Genomic DNA, 13804 nt, shown 5'->3' on the forward strand with positions numbered 1-13804 from the left:
ATTGTGGCAGCTTCAGGTGCAGGGTCCAGTGACTGGTGGGAGGGCGGACGCCATCAGCCTTCCTGTGCGCCTGGCCGTGGCGGCTGTCGCAGCTCCAGTACCATCTCCGGGTCCCGTTCGGGCTCCTCTGCAGCCTGGGTGAGGTTGGAGGTAGTGTGCAGTCTACATAAGGTTGAGGCTTAATGAGGTTGTTTTGTTTGTATGACCGGTATTGCATGAGGTGCCCCACAGAGTCGTTAGGTTGTGCCATTGGAGTGTACTGCATTCATTGTGCTTGATATACAGTGCAGTTGGCGCTTGTCCAAGGCCACTCCTTCCATTTGATGGGTTCCCCCACCTTTGCAGGCTCTACAGTGTTGGGGGTGGGCCTGCATGAGGTGTTTCCCCCACCCCTCAGGGGTCATGTGCGGTTGCCACCCGGGGCCTGCATGTGGTATCTGGGTCAGTTATCAGCCTGTATGAAGAGTGTTTTAGTGGGTTGAGGGTCTGTTCTCTAATCTTCAGCCTCCCGCCAGCATTCCCCCAAGAGTCGTTGCTTTAAGCTGTCACCCATAGCACAGTGCAGCACGTGGGCTTCTCCTGCCTGGGGGGACTCACCGGCCGAGGACTGGAGATTTCAGTACCCGGTCCGTAGGTTGGAGCAGGGGGTGTCCTCCTCCGTTCAGTGCTACGGTGCACGTTGTTGCCGGGTGGGTGCCCCATGGTGGTGACCATATGCAAGGTAGATTGGAGGTGATGGAGATATCACAATTAGTATCCATGAGCCAATCCAGTATGCGGCCACGTGTGTGTGTGGGCTTAAGGATTCTTTGGGTACAGCCCAGGGCAGTGGCAGATTTAGCAAGGGTTTGTGCGCCTGTGTCCGTGACATCGTTGAAACCAAGGTTGGTGTCCCCCACGATAATGAGTTGGGTAGAAGGTTTATGGGTGGTGGCAGGGGTGTTGCTAGGCCTGGAAAAGATCTGGGGCTATGCTAATGTCAGGACTGTCAGGACACAAGGCTAGTCTTTTGATTGTAGCCGTAGAGCTTCTATCAGGGGCTACAACCAAAAGACCCGATGCTCTAGTCCCCTTAGCCCCACCCCCAGCAACTCCTCTGGGTGGCAATGAGTTGGGTAAGGTCACTTTCGAATGATGCACAAGATCCTTGTGGACAGTAGATGAGATGGAGGGTGATAGTTGAGTTGGGCTCGCAGGTACGTTTGTCTGAGACGGATTTGCAGTGGGGGAGTTGGGTGGTGGTGAAGGGGCGCAGAGGGATGCTGTCCCTGTAGATGAAGGCGACACTGCTACCTTGCCAAAGAGGTCTGTGACAATGGAGTTCTGTGTAGCCTGGAGGAAGGGACCTGCAGATGGGGTAAACCAGGTCTTTGTAATGGCCAGGATGTCAAGGTTTCCAGTGACACAGAGGTCGAGGGCTTTTGGTGCGTAGGCCACCAGGGATCTAGGGTTCATTAGGGTGCAGCGTATGGGTGGAATCTGTGCAGAGTGGCGGGGGTGGTGGGGTAGCCGAGGTACTGGGCATAGTAGCCTTGCAGGAAGCTACTTGCAGGGAGACTTTGGCTTGCGCATGGAGCTGGTTCATCGCTGTGTGATAACTGAGATTAGAGTTACGCCTAGGAATCGCTGGTGGGAGAGCTGCCAGATGATAGGGAGATGTATGAGTGCGTGCTGACATGTGGTAGGCACTTTCTGAGGTGGGTCGAGGCAGGTAGTTCAATCTGTGGGAGGCCGTATCCGTCGAGTTGAGGGGGAGAGGGGTGGGTGGCGGTTGGTGAAGTCTGGGTATTTCGTTTGCCCTAGGTGAGGTGAGGGTGTGGGGAACCTGTCGGTTTCTGGATGAGTACCGGTGGCATTGAAAGGCGGCTACATTGAGCTGTATGCACAAACTTAAGGGCAGAGTCAAAGTAGAGGCCATGCACACTGCAGGAAATGGGTAGGATGAGGCCAGTTGGTAGTCCAGGGAGGCTGACGGTGTGATTGTTTGAAGCAGAGATATGATGTATGGCGTTGTGGGCTTAGCCACGAATGTGGGCAGGAGTTTTATGAATGGCAGCGGCTGTAAGGAGAGGGGTTTATTTTGAGGCGGCGGTATAAGTATGATTGGGCCAGATGGACGTGCGGGGGAGGCTCATAGGGTGAATATTGGTGGCGGACGTAAAGTCGGGCTCAGCAGTGTAGGCAGGGCCGCGAGTGTGGGCAGGAGCTTTGCGAGTGGCAGCGGCTGCAAGGAGAGGGACAATGCTACTCCCTGCTGTTGGAAGTGAGCTGGAGGTAGAATCGTCGTGATTTGTGCTGTGAGCAGCTGGTTGTTTTGGCTGCGAGGACGGTGTCGATAGGAGTGGGCGGCAAGAAGGGCGTTAGTAAGAAAATAGTAGGAGGAAGAACAGACAAGGGGGGGCAGATTAACTCAAGCAGGGGGCACAAAGGAGAGCATAAAAGGGAGCAACTGAGATGGGAAGGGTATTAATAGCAGCTGTGATATTTTAATGCCAAGATATAATTCATTTTATGTTGGAGCATTATATAGTTATTATTGTTATACATTTTGCGCAGTGCCAATCCATTATCATAGCCATGCATTGGCAATAGAGTCTGAACCTTTCTCCCTCTACCCTTTGTTGATGATCCCAGCAGAGAGGCCAGAAGTGGCTCTCAAAAATATCTGTAATGGAGATACGTAGCGCTGGGCAGTTTAATGTAAAGTACAGGAGGGTGATGATCCACTACAGGTATGGGTCTGAGGCTCAGGGTCACTTTGGTAGAGAGTGCTGATTCAGTCCAATCCTTGCTGGTAAAAGCCAGGCGCTAGTCTTTATAGTTAGCAAATGCAGTTGGCGCAATTTAGGCATAGGGCAGTTTTTCAGAGGAGGTGGCGGGAGAAGTTAAGATACAGCGCTAGATAAAGTACTTTGTATGGAAGTGGAATTGGAGGAGGGACATGACATGTAGGTGGAGGGAGGTGGCCACTTTCACAGAAAGTACTTCCTGGGAGTGTCGAACCCATCCATAGAAACTAAAATGTGCATTTGAATGTGTTTTCTTCCCATTCTCCTCTTCCAAATGAGTTGGAGCACGCCCTTCTTTTGAACCATGGGTGTCATTAACTTGGACATGCACCTTTTAATGCTGCAAATCACACCCAGTGCAGCAGAAAATCGTCCCAGTTGGTTACTAGAATGTCTTCTGATTAGGCCCTAGAATATCCCCTCACATGGCCCTAGATTTGTCTCCTTACTGGGCTCCAAATATCTCCCCACCTGGTTTCCAAATGTCTCCTCAGTGGGGTCCAAGAAAGTCTCACTGCGCACCTGAATATCTATTCACCTGGTTCCAGAGTTCCTCCAAACCTGGTCCCAAAATGTATGGTCACTGGGTTTCAAAATACCTCCTGATTGGGTACTAGAATGTCGCCTAATCAGTTTCGAGAATGTCCCTTCACCAGGCTGCAAAATGTCTTCTCCGTGGGCCCCAGGATTACTTTTCATTGTACCTCGGAATGGCTCATCTAGAACCCTACAATGTCTTGGTATTGTGCACTGAATGTCTCCTCGCTAAATCTAAAAATGTTTCCACCTGGCCGCACAAGGCCTACTACCCCGGCTCTAGGAAGTCTTCTGCCATGACCTCCACCTCCAGAATGTCTCCTCTACTCTTCTGCCTCCAGATTGCCTCCACTCCTCCCATGCCTTCAGAATGTCGTCTTAATCAGCCCCAGAATGTCTCATCTCTTCCTTACACCCAGAATTTCCTCTGCCGTTCCCCACAGAATGTCTTCTCATCACATCCACTCACAACAGAAGGTCTCTTATTTTCTCCTGCCCCCAGAATGTCGCCTCTCCTCCCTTGCCCTCAGAATGTTCTCTTCTGTCCACAGAATCTCTCCTTTCTTCTCTGTCCAGCAACACAAAGACCATTGGGCAGATCGGGCTTTAGCCCCCCGAAACCCAAATATTGGCCTATGTTTACTTGACCTGGCTGACCTACAGAGCCATGGCAGGGCCAAATAGGACACAGACAGTACACAGTGCTTTCGGCTGCACAGTTAGCAAATGCCTAGCAATTACTAATGTAAGAAGTTCAATCATTAGCACCTGCATTTGTATGCATACATTTTTAGGCAATTGAAATCGTGATTGGGGTTAGTACTTGCATGTCAGGGGAATAATTGGAAGGGTAGGGGGACAGGAGAAAGCTCATTCTCACAGCAGTTCTTAGGTGTGTGGTTAGAGACTTGAGATAGTTAACTGCTTGTAACATTGGAGCTGAAATAGAATATTCAAAGTTGAATGTGTAAAGGTGATGCCCCCACGCAAGTCAAGTTTGCCCCTGCCCCACAGTCTCTGAAGTTAGCCCCTCTCCCAACATTTGAAGGGTTATCCCCAAAATGTTATCCTAGAATTACCCGTCTCTGTGCCCAGAATGCCTCCTCTTTGTTCCTGCCTTTAGAATGTTTCCTCTCTTGCCCTCAGAATGTCTCCTCATTGAGTCATATAATGTCTCCTATTGGGCCTCAAAATGTCTCATGTCTTGATCCCATAATGTCTACTTGCCTGTCCTTAGTACACCCCTTGTTGTATCTCAGTGCGCCTCATCATTGGAGCTTCAGCATGTTTCCCTATCAGGCCTCACTCAGAATTCGCCTTATGGGCTCTCATTTTATCTCCCTACTGAGCCACAAAAATAGTTCACTTTGGGTCAAAATGATTTTGCAATGTGCCCCAGAATGCCTCCTCAGTGGACCTAAAAAGAATTCCTGCTAGGCAATACAATCTCTCCTCAATGTATCCCATAGCTCTCAACCTCTCGAGTCAGAAGGGCGGGTGAAAAAACACAATTCTGTTTTAGGCGGCTGATAGTCCATTGAAGAGAATGGACAGATAAGGAGTTTGGCCGGTGAGTGAACACTTTCTGTGGTGGGTGACACCCGCCAAAAGCGGGTGAGTTGAGAGGTTTGATCCTAAGAATGCCTCAGTATTGGGACTTTGCTGTGGACCTTAGTAGCTCTACCTACGGGATGTCAGAATGTCACTATTATTGGCCCAATTATTTCTTTGCATTGGGCTTCAGCAGGTCTCCTTCTTGGGCCACATATGTATCACTCATTGGGCCCTAAGGTATATCGAACTGGGCAGACATACATGCCAACCCATTTATGCAGGAGACTCCCGATTTTCCTGTGAAAAATGTTGCTATTTTTCACGTTCTCCCGCCTAAAATAATCCCAGCCCCAATTAATTCCAGTGGGAACATTTATGTCTCCCGATTTTGCGGACGAAATCTCCCTCTGAAGTGCCTCTGACATGTTGATGTACATACATGCCAACCCTCCGGATTCAGGCGGGATACTCCCGATTTTTAGGTGAAAAATATTGTTATTTTTCACGTCTCCTGCCTAAAATAACTAGCCCAATGCATTCTTATGGGGAAACATGCGTCTCCCTATTTCCCTGTGGAAATCTCCGTCCCAAGTGCATCTGAATGTTGGCATGTATACTCAAAATATCTCCCTAAATGGGTTTATGGATATCTGCCATTTAGGGCCACCATTGTTTGGCCCTTAAAATGCCACGCCGTTGGCCCCATGATCCCTTCAGATTGAGACCGACATGTCTCCCATTTTCGACCTCAGACTGCCCAATCACTAAACTCCAGATTTTCTTTGTCACGTGCATTATGCCTAAGGGTGTCTCCCTCAATGAATCCCAAAGAACCTCCTCATTGGGCACCGGAACGTTCCAAGGTTTTAGATAACTCCAATGAACACATTGCTGTCTCTGCACGCATGACCTCGAGGCCATGGCTCTCTTCCTCTTTCTATGTCTCTTTATTCGCCTTGCCACTCAATGCTCGTCCTTCCTCTATGTCCCTCACAGATACCCAGGCGGCCCTGCGGCTGATGGAGGAATCTCTGATGCTGGACCAGAACTTCCGTCAGAAGGTGGAGAGCCTCCTTGCCATCTTCCAGAGCGACCTCTTCCAAGCGCTGCTGGGTAGGTCCCTGGCTGAACGACCAGCCTCTCTCCTGCTTGCACTATGTGTCTGTCTGTCTGTGTGTTTTAAGAACGTAAACAGACTGACTGAAAGGATGACTCGCTGCTGCGGGGTACTGCTGGTTAATTGGCAACATACGTTTTCACACTTGTCCTACCACCACACAGGCAGCTTGACTGACTGCCCAGGATTCAGAGTGAGTGCATTTGGAGAGTCAGTCATTAGAGTGTAGGCCTGTGGCGTTTGTTGGTGGAGAGCTTTGGGTCGGTGGGGGGAGGGTGGGAGTAGAAGTTTATCTGCCTCGTGTTTAGTTTTTAATCCCATTTAATTACTATTCTTCGGACCAGGAAGGGAGAGGTACGACGACTGGAAAACAGAGGTCGAAAAAGAAGCGCAAGAGGCTTTTAACAAGAAAAGGAAGACGTTGGAATACACTGGGATAGAGGGAGTGAGAGAGAAGTGCAGGTGGCAGAGCGAGGGAGAGCAAGAAAATAGGAGGCACTGGGAGAGGACAGGAACAAGAGAAGATTAAAAAGAAAGTAAATGAGCGATCCAACGAGAGAGAGTGAGATAAAGTGAGAGATGATAGTAACATTAAAATGTGCGGTGTGAGACAGAAAAATACAAGGGAAATGACTGAAAAAGAAACTGGTACAGACAGTTGGGTCAGCAAATTACAGAGAAAGATTGAAGGAAAAAAGATAAATCAGAGCATGCCATAAGACAAAGGTAAAATAAAGTAGAACAGGACTTTGAAATTAAGTGGGTCCATAAATTACAGAGGGCAAAGGATGCGGGAATCATGTAAGGTAGGCTTTATTGTCCATTGCTTCTCCAAGTACACATGAGGTAGGTTTACCAGGTAAGTCCACAGGAAACCATGACGCCAAGGGACATACCACTGGCCCATCCACACCCAGCCAGCATCCAGATCTAACTGGAACACTCTCAACATGTACACAAACATTCCAAGACAACATTACACTCTGACTTCACAGCCATATATGCTTCAGTTTAGCAGCCAGATGACCTCTGCCCCTGTTATACCAAGAACACCAAGAAACACCAGGAAGGAAGAAAAAACACAGCTGACCAGAAACACTTCACCAGAAACACAATGAATAATCCTCCCCACTATCGGGAGAGGGGGTTTCGATTCTGTTAAAAATACAAAGTGGAGTATTATGCATTACAATCTTCCACCTGCCATAAAAGCCGTTTCCTTCCCAATGACGTCTCAAATACGTCCTCTTCTGCAGCTGCCCCACGACAAACACCATCCAGAAGTTTGTTGTTTGTCGTGGGGAAGCTGCAGAACAGGACTTTTAGGGTGGGTGGTTCCTGCCTTTTGGTTGCTGCTAGAGCATGACCTGGCCACCATCTTGGAGTGGATTTAAGTTATACATTAACGTTTTTTCTTTTACAACGAAATGTTCTTGTTTTAAAACATTTTTTTAAAAAAAAACTTTTATTTATTTAGCTTGACAACACAGAGAAGAAGCGAGTGACATCAGAGGTAGGCAATAACATATACAGTGCATACAGTTCAGGTTCAGAAATGTACATATGTTTTATGGTTATAAACATGGGGACAGTCAACAGTACGGATGAGGGACTGGTAAACCATGAATTCAAGAAGTGGTTGCCGGGGGAGGGGAAGGAGTGGGAGATACAACATCAGAGTCGGTAGATGTAGAGGCCATATTGGATTGCAACTTCACAATGTTTCTGTGTCTCAAATGTATTGGCTGTTGATTGGACCAGGATTCTTTTGTATCCGAGGCCCACATGACCACTTTGAGCCATTGCGCGTGTGTGGGTGCTCCGGGCTGGAGCCAGCGTAGTAAGATGCAGCGCACAGCGAATAGCATGCAGAGGCCAGCTAGTTTTTTGGAGCCGCGGCCCAGATTGGGGAATTCATGAAAGAGACACAGTGTTGGGGACGGGGCCATAGTATGATCTAAAATAGTACACACTTTAGAGCATATCTCCCTCCAGAACTGCGTCAGTTGAGGACAGGACCAGATCATATGGATGTATGTAGCACTATCAGAGCCACACCTAGGGCATCTTGGGGAGTGATCCTTTGACATATGGTGCAGCCTGCTCGGAGTGTAGTGATATCTGTGCAATACTTTGAATTGGATTAACTTGAATCAGGAATTAAAGGATACATTATGAGTGTGTGCACACATAAGAGTCCAGCGTTAGTCGGTCATTTCCACCCCCAGGTCTTCTGCCCATGTGTGTTTCAGTTTAGCAAATAGGGGGGTAGATCTAGTTTGTAGCAAGGCATACAGCCTAGACACCTTTCCCCTAGAGGAGTTGAAGCTGCATAACTCCGCGACTACAGGGTCGTTGGGTGGTATCGTGGGGAAATTGGGGCACTTCATTTTGAGAATTTTCCGGAGAGATGAGTATTGGAGCCACATGGATGGTTTCCATCTCATCTCATCCATCTCAGGGTGAGTGGAAGGACCAGCCATTCTAAAAAGTTTCCTTGTTCAAAGATGTTGCAGATCAATTTGTAGCTTGCTTCTGCCCACCGGCGTATGATAGGTGGTGGTACGCGTGGGACCTCTGGGAGAAAGTTCCACAGTGGTAGGTCGCCATGGAAGGGGTGGGGCATGTCTAATAGTTTCCAGATTTTAGAGAGGGCAAGGGATGTACTAACAACAGGGTCAAATGAATCTAGCATAATCGGCAGGGGCGTGAGAATCAAGGAACGGATATCTCGATCACTGACTGCCATTCTCTCAAGTCTGACGTGAGTGGGAGGGTCCAGTGTATTGAACCAGTGTGAGGCAAATTGGGCCTGCGCCACCAACCAGTATCTGAGGAAATCGGGGGCGCTGAAACTGCTGCTCTCCATAAGGGTGGTCAATGTCACAAGTTTAAGTCGAATTGCGCCAGAGTGCCACAGAAAAGTGTTAACAGTACGGGTTAACGCTTGGAAGAAGCCATCACCTGGCCAGAGGGGTCGATTGATGAACCCATATAGGAGTTGGGGAAGTACAACCATCTTTAGGACCCCGATCCGGCCCGCTAGGGAAATTGGGAGTCTCAACCAGCCGAGGCCTTTGCAGCAAGGTTCGTGAGGTATTTCTGATAATTCTCCTCGAATAGCAACTCAGATTGGCGAGCCACTTCTATACCAAGGTAAGTGAATTTCGACTGTGACCATGTGAACCCCATAAGGTGGCGTGGGGGACGTGTGCAGTCAGTAAGTGCGAACAGGGTGGATTTGGAGCAGTTTACTTTAAGTCCAGAGATGCGCCCAAAGTGGACAATATCCTTCAGTATCGGGGCAAGGTTGATAGCAGGGGACCGAATATAAAGCAGGGCATCATCGGCATACAAAGAGATAATGTCAGATTGGCCGGCTGTTCGTAAACCACTATGCGCATGGGACTGATGCATCATATCCGCAAATGGCGATTTGAAAGAGGGGTGATCATCTGTCCTCAGTGCGGACCCTAGCCACCGGATCGGAGTAAAGCAGCCTAACCCAGGAGAGGAAACTGGGTCCAAATTTACATTTTTCGAGGACCCGCCAGAGGTACTTCCATGACACAGAGTCAAATACTTTTTGCATATCCAGCATGGCAGCCACTGCTTGTATGTTCGGGTTAATTCTACTAAGTATGTTAAACTGGCGTCTCAGGTTCAAGGAGGTTGAACGTCCCGGAATAAATCCTGCTTGATTTGAGTGGATGATGTGTGGCATAAAGGGGGCTAAACGTAGAGCTAATAGTTTGGGGTAGATTTTAACCTCACAGTTAATAAGTGAGAGGGGACGGTACGAACCGCATTGGGTAGCAGCTTCACGGAGAGAGGGGGGAAGCCTGCCCACTTCACCTGCTTTTTCCCACAGGGCCATCAAGTGAAGAATTAGGAGGGATTTGAAATGTTTGTAAAATTCGACTGGGAGGCCGTCAGAGCCCGAGGATTTACATGACGACAGTGTGTCGATGGCTTCTGAAAACTCCTCAGAAGTGAACGGCCTCTCAAGAGAACTAATGGTTTCAGCGGAGAGGACTGAAAGGGGAAGGCTGTCTAGGTAGGAATCGATCTCTGCTGTCGGGACACTCTCAGCGTTTGAATAAAGGGATTCGTAGAAAGCCAGGAATTCAGAGTTAATGTCCTGCGGTAGTGTGGCTAAGGTGCCATCAGGTCTCTCAACAGCCGGTATGTTTGGGGATCGGAACTCTCAGCGGATAAGCCTAGCAAAAATTCAACCTGGCTGTTCACCCTCCCCATATTTTCTTGCAAGGCTAGGGTTGTCAAGGAATTTCACCTCACGTTCCGCCAGAGAGTGAAACGTGTTTAGTTCAGTGCCTAAGGACGCCAGGATTTCGGGGGATTGATGTAGAGCGTATTGGGACTCGAGGGTGGCAAGAGCCGATTCACTTTTCAGGATGACTCCCCAAATTACTTTCACCGTTTTCTTTGGAGATGGCAATACCCCTGATGTAGGCTTTAAATGACTCCCAAAGGGTGGCCTGTGACGAGACCGAATTAATGTTGATTTCAAAGAAGTCGTCGATGGCGGTATCCAGTTTGGAACTGAAGGCTGTGTCCAGTAGGAAGTGAGGTTTCATTTTCCAATGCCTAATTCTGTCATGATCTGGATCCCAGCAGAGGGAGATGGTCACCGGTGAATGGTCGGAGAGGGTTTTAGGGAGAATCGCTAACTGTGACACGGTCCTTATTAACATGTCTGATATGAGCCATCTGTCAATCCTAGAGTGTGAGTCGTGTACTGAGGAGTAGAAGGAATATGTATGGGAATCGGGGTATATAAGTCTCCATACGTCTTCGATTGCCAGTCGGCTAAGTGATGTCAAAATAGAGTGGGCTGCTTTGGAGAGTTGACAGGGTCTGGAGCCCGATCTATCGAGGTTCACGTCCAGTATTGTGTTAAAATCGCCACCCCAAAGGATCGGGATCAGAGGGAAGCTTTCTAAGAGGAAGGATAGGCGTAGGTAAAATTCAGGATCATCAATATTAGGACCATAAATATTTAATAGCACCACCTCTTTATTATGCAGGGTGCCCTGGAGCAACACATATCTGCCCTGTGGGTCGACCCGCAAGGACTTGCAGATAAATGTAAGGCTTCTATGGATCAGGATCATAACTTCCCGCATTTGGGTAGGATAGTTGGTGAAGTACCTTTGGTGGCCCTACATTTTAGCGAACTTCTCACAGTATTCAGTGCAAGCGTGCGTTTCTTGTAAAAAAGAGGAATTTAATGCCATGACGCTCAGCATGAAGTTGTAACTGTGTCATGTTCTTATAATTACCCAACCCTGCACATTCCAGCTCATGAACGCTAAATTATTATCACCCATCAGTATAGAGGTACTGAGTAGACTTTAAGATTTGGCGGGGTGGTAGCCAACGATTCCGAGTCCGGGATGAACAGTCGAGCCCCCACCAGCATGTGACTGACCTGGCACTGTCTCATACTCTACTTCCTTGGTGAAAGTCAAGCCTTTTTTAACAGAACACCCAACCCATCCCTCCCGCACCTACGTCCCTCCCCCAATCAGAGGAATGATAACCCTATACCCCAATAACCAAATCCAAACCAATGGCATCAACGCCTGGGGGCCTGTGAACTGGCCTGGCGGCGATGCTCCGGGATGGGGGCAATTAAGAATAAGTATGGTGCCTGAAAATAAAAAACATGTGTACCATAGGTAGGACCTTATGGAGGGGAGATTAACCCATCATTGAAACAGGTTAAACAATTTGCACATGACTGAAAGAATAGATCTCCTATACATATGGGCCAGGGAGGCGTTCCGCCCAGTAAGAGTTCAGTAGAACAACATAACACTAACAGAGAGGTGTGGCAATGAGTAGTCAACCAGGGAAATGGTCATCTATGACATTGGAGGCCTCTTCCGGAATTGTGAAGAAGAACACCTGGTTAGAGTGTTCGATTCTCAACTTGGCGGGATACAGCATGGAATATTTGACCCCCAGGTCACGCAGTTTCTTCTTAACTGCCAGTAAGGTTTTGCGTTCCTGTTGGACGGCCACAGAGAAATCGGGGTACAGGTGGATCCTAGCAGACCCCAAGAATAATTCACCTTTGGCTCGCACTGCCCTGAGGATGGCGTCTCGATCACGAAAATTTAGGACCCTGTCTATAATGGGGCGCAGAGGTGCACCGGGCCTGGGTTTTGTTGTTAAGGCCCGGTGGGCTCTCTCTATTGCGAACAGCAGCGAGAGCCTTGGGGAGTCCAGGAGTGTTAGTAAAGTGCGCTCAACATAGTCTTCCATGCGTTCCTTGATGCCGTCCTCGGGGACCCCAATTATGTGGAGATTATCGCGTCTCGAGCGCGATTCAAGGTCCTCATTCTTTTTCGCCACCTTGAGTATTCGTCTAGAGAGGGAGGAGACTTCCGCCCAGAAGTCGTCTTCAATGGCACTCACCCTCGTCTCAATTTCAGCCACCCGGCTGTCGGTTTTCTCGATGTGTGCTTTGATGGAGGATATGGTGCCATTCATGTCGTCTAGTTTGGTATGCAGAGTGGTGAACCCCTCGCGGATGTATTCCAACATTTTTTGTGAGTCTATGGAGTCCGGGGGAGTTGAATTGGTGGGTTCATGCTCCGGTGCCCCCTCAGCGGGTTTAGACTGTGTTTTCGTGAACATATTAATGGTGCACTGTTTTTCCCAGCTCCTTTAGTCATGGTACCAGCTTGGGGCGATCAAGAAATGAAGTGTGCAGGAGTGTAGGTAGGTCGCAGGCAGTGGTCAAGAGAGTTAGTATGGGTGCTTGGAGGTGCCTAGCAGATCTTTAGTCAGCTTTGGGATTCAGGCCCACCGGTAGGTTTGGGGGCCGCGGGAACACCCAAGCAACAGCCCCGGTCCACAGCCAGAGGCACCAAGCCAGGTGGAAGTTATGGAGATGTGCCGGTGGTCCGGTGAAGGAGAACTCCGGTGGGGACCGGTAAGTGATGCACCTGATTGGAGTATAGAAGCGAGAGATCTGTGGCAAGCAATGGGGTAATGCAAGCCGAAGAGTTGTGAACTCAAGAACGCCAGAGAGGGCAGGGGGGCTCCTTTTGTCCAATAGCAGGGCAGCTGGTAATCTCGGTGGTAAGGGAGTCGCTGGGCGGTTGAAGGAGAGTGGGCAGCTGGGATTCAGTTATAGTACCCCCGAATCGCTGGCAGATGGGTGCCCCCGGTGAGCACCGGTTGGCTATGCCAGTGACAGTTTCCTGAGCTGCAGGGAGAGTAGGTGGTGCAGTTAGTTTAGGTGTTGCGCGTCCTGGGCAGCCAATGTCCCATGCTGTATGTCTGCAGCCGCCCTATTGAGTTATAAGAAGCGGGCAGCAGTTAGAACATCCAGGCCTTTCACAGAACTGTGCTCCCTTCCTGCTGTTCATTTAACCATGATCCATCTGTGTAGTTTCCATGCAATCAACAATTCCAGGTTTTAACTATTTCAGTTTCTATGCTTCCCATCCACTCCGTGAATTTTTTAAACATTTTAATTCCTTTTTCCAGCTGTTAAAATCACTGATCCATGTTTTAGTTTTATAAGGCTTTTCCCTTTGTTATGTTTTGTTAATGAAGGTATTTCTGTTATGAAATGTAAGTAAAGGGTGGAATTAATGCATTTCATTTTGGTTTAGTTCTGTAACATCAGGAATTTTTCAAAAAAGAAATAAAAAGATGGACTGGAAAAAAAAATAAAAAAATGAAGCGGGCTCCCAGTAGCTGAGTGAAGGTGAGGGGGCCCGGCACCCACAGACACCCAACAACAGCCCCTATCAGGACAACCTCTGTC

The 13804-nt window shown here is 48.7% G+C and overlaps 1 protein-coding gene across 1 annotated transcript in view; it reads left to right on the top strand.

Moving 5' to 3' along the window:
• Positions 1–13804, top strand: part of DLG4 (discs large MAGUK scaffold protein 4) — a 1400174-nt gene that overhangs the window by 24610 nt on the left and 1361760 nt on the right. Inside the window, exon 2 of the mRNA XM_069645917.1 lies at positions 5877–5993. Within this exon, the coding sequence (XP_069502018.1) occupies positions 5900–5993 (94 nt within the window). The 5' untranslated portion in view covers positions 5877–5899. The remainder of the gene's footprint in view (positions 1–5876; positions 5994–13804) is intronic.

This window comes from Ambystoma mexicanum, chromosome 1p (assembly GCF_040938575.1).
Source record: "Ambystoma mexicanum isolate Mex_15411 chromosome 1p, UKY_AmexF1_1, whole genome shotgun sequence".
Classification (NCBI taxonomy): Eukaryota; Metazoa; Chordata; class Amphibia; order Caudata; family Ambystomatidae; genus Ambystoma; species Ambystoma mexicanum.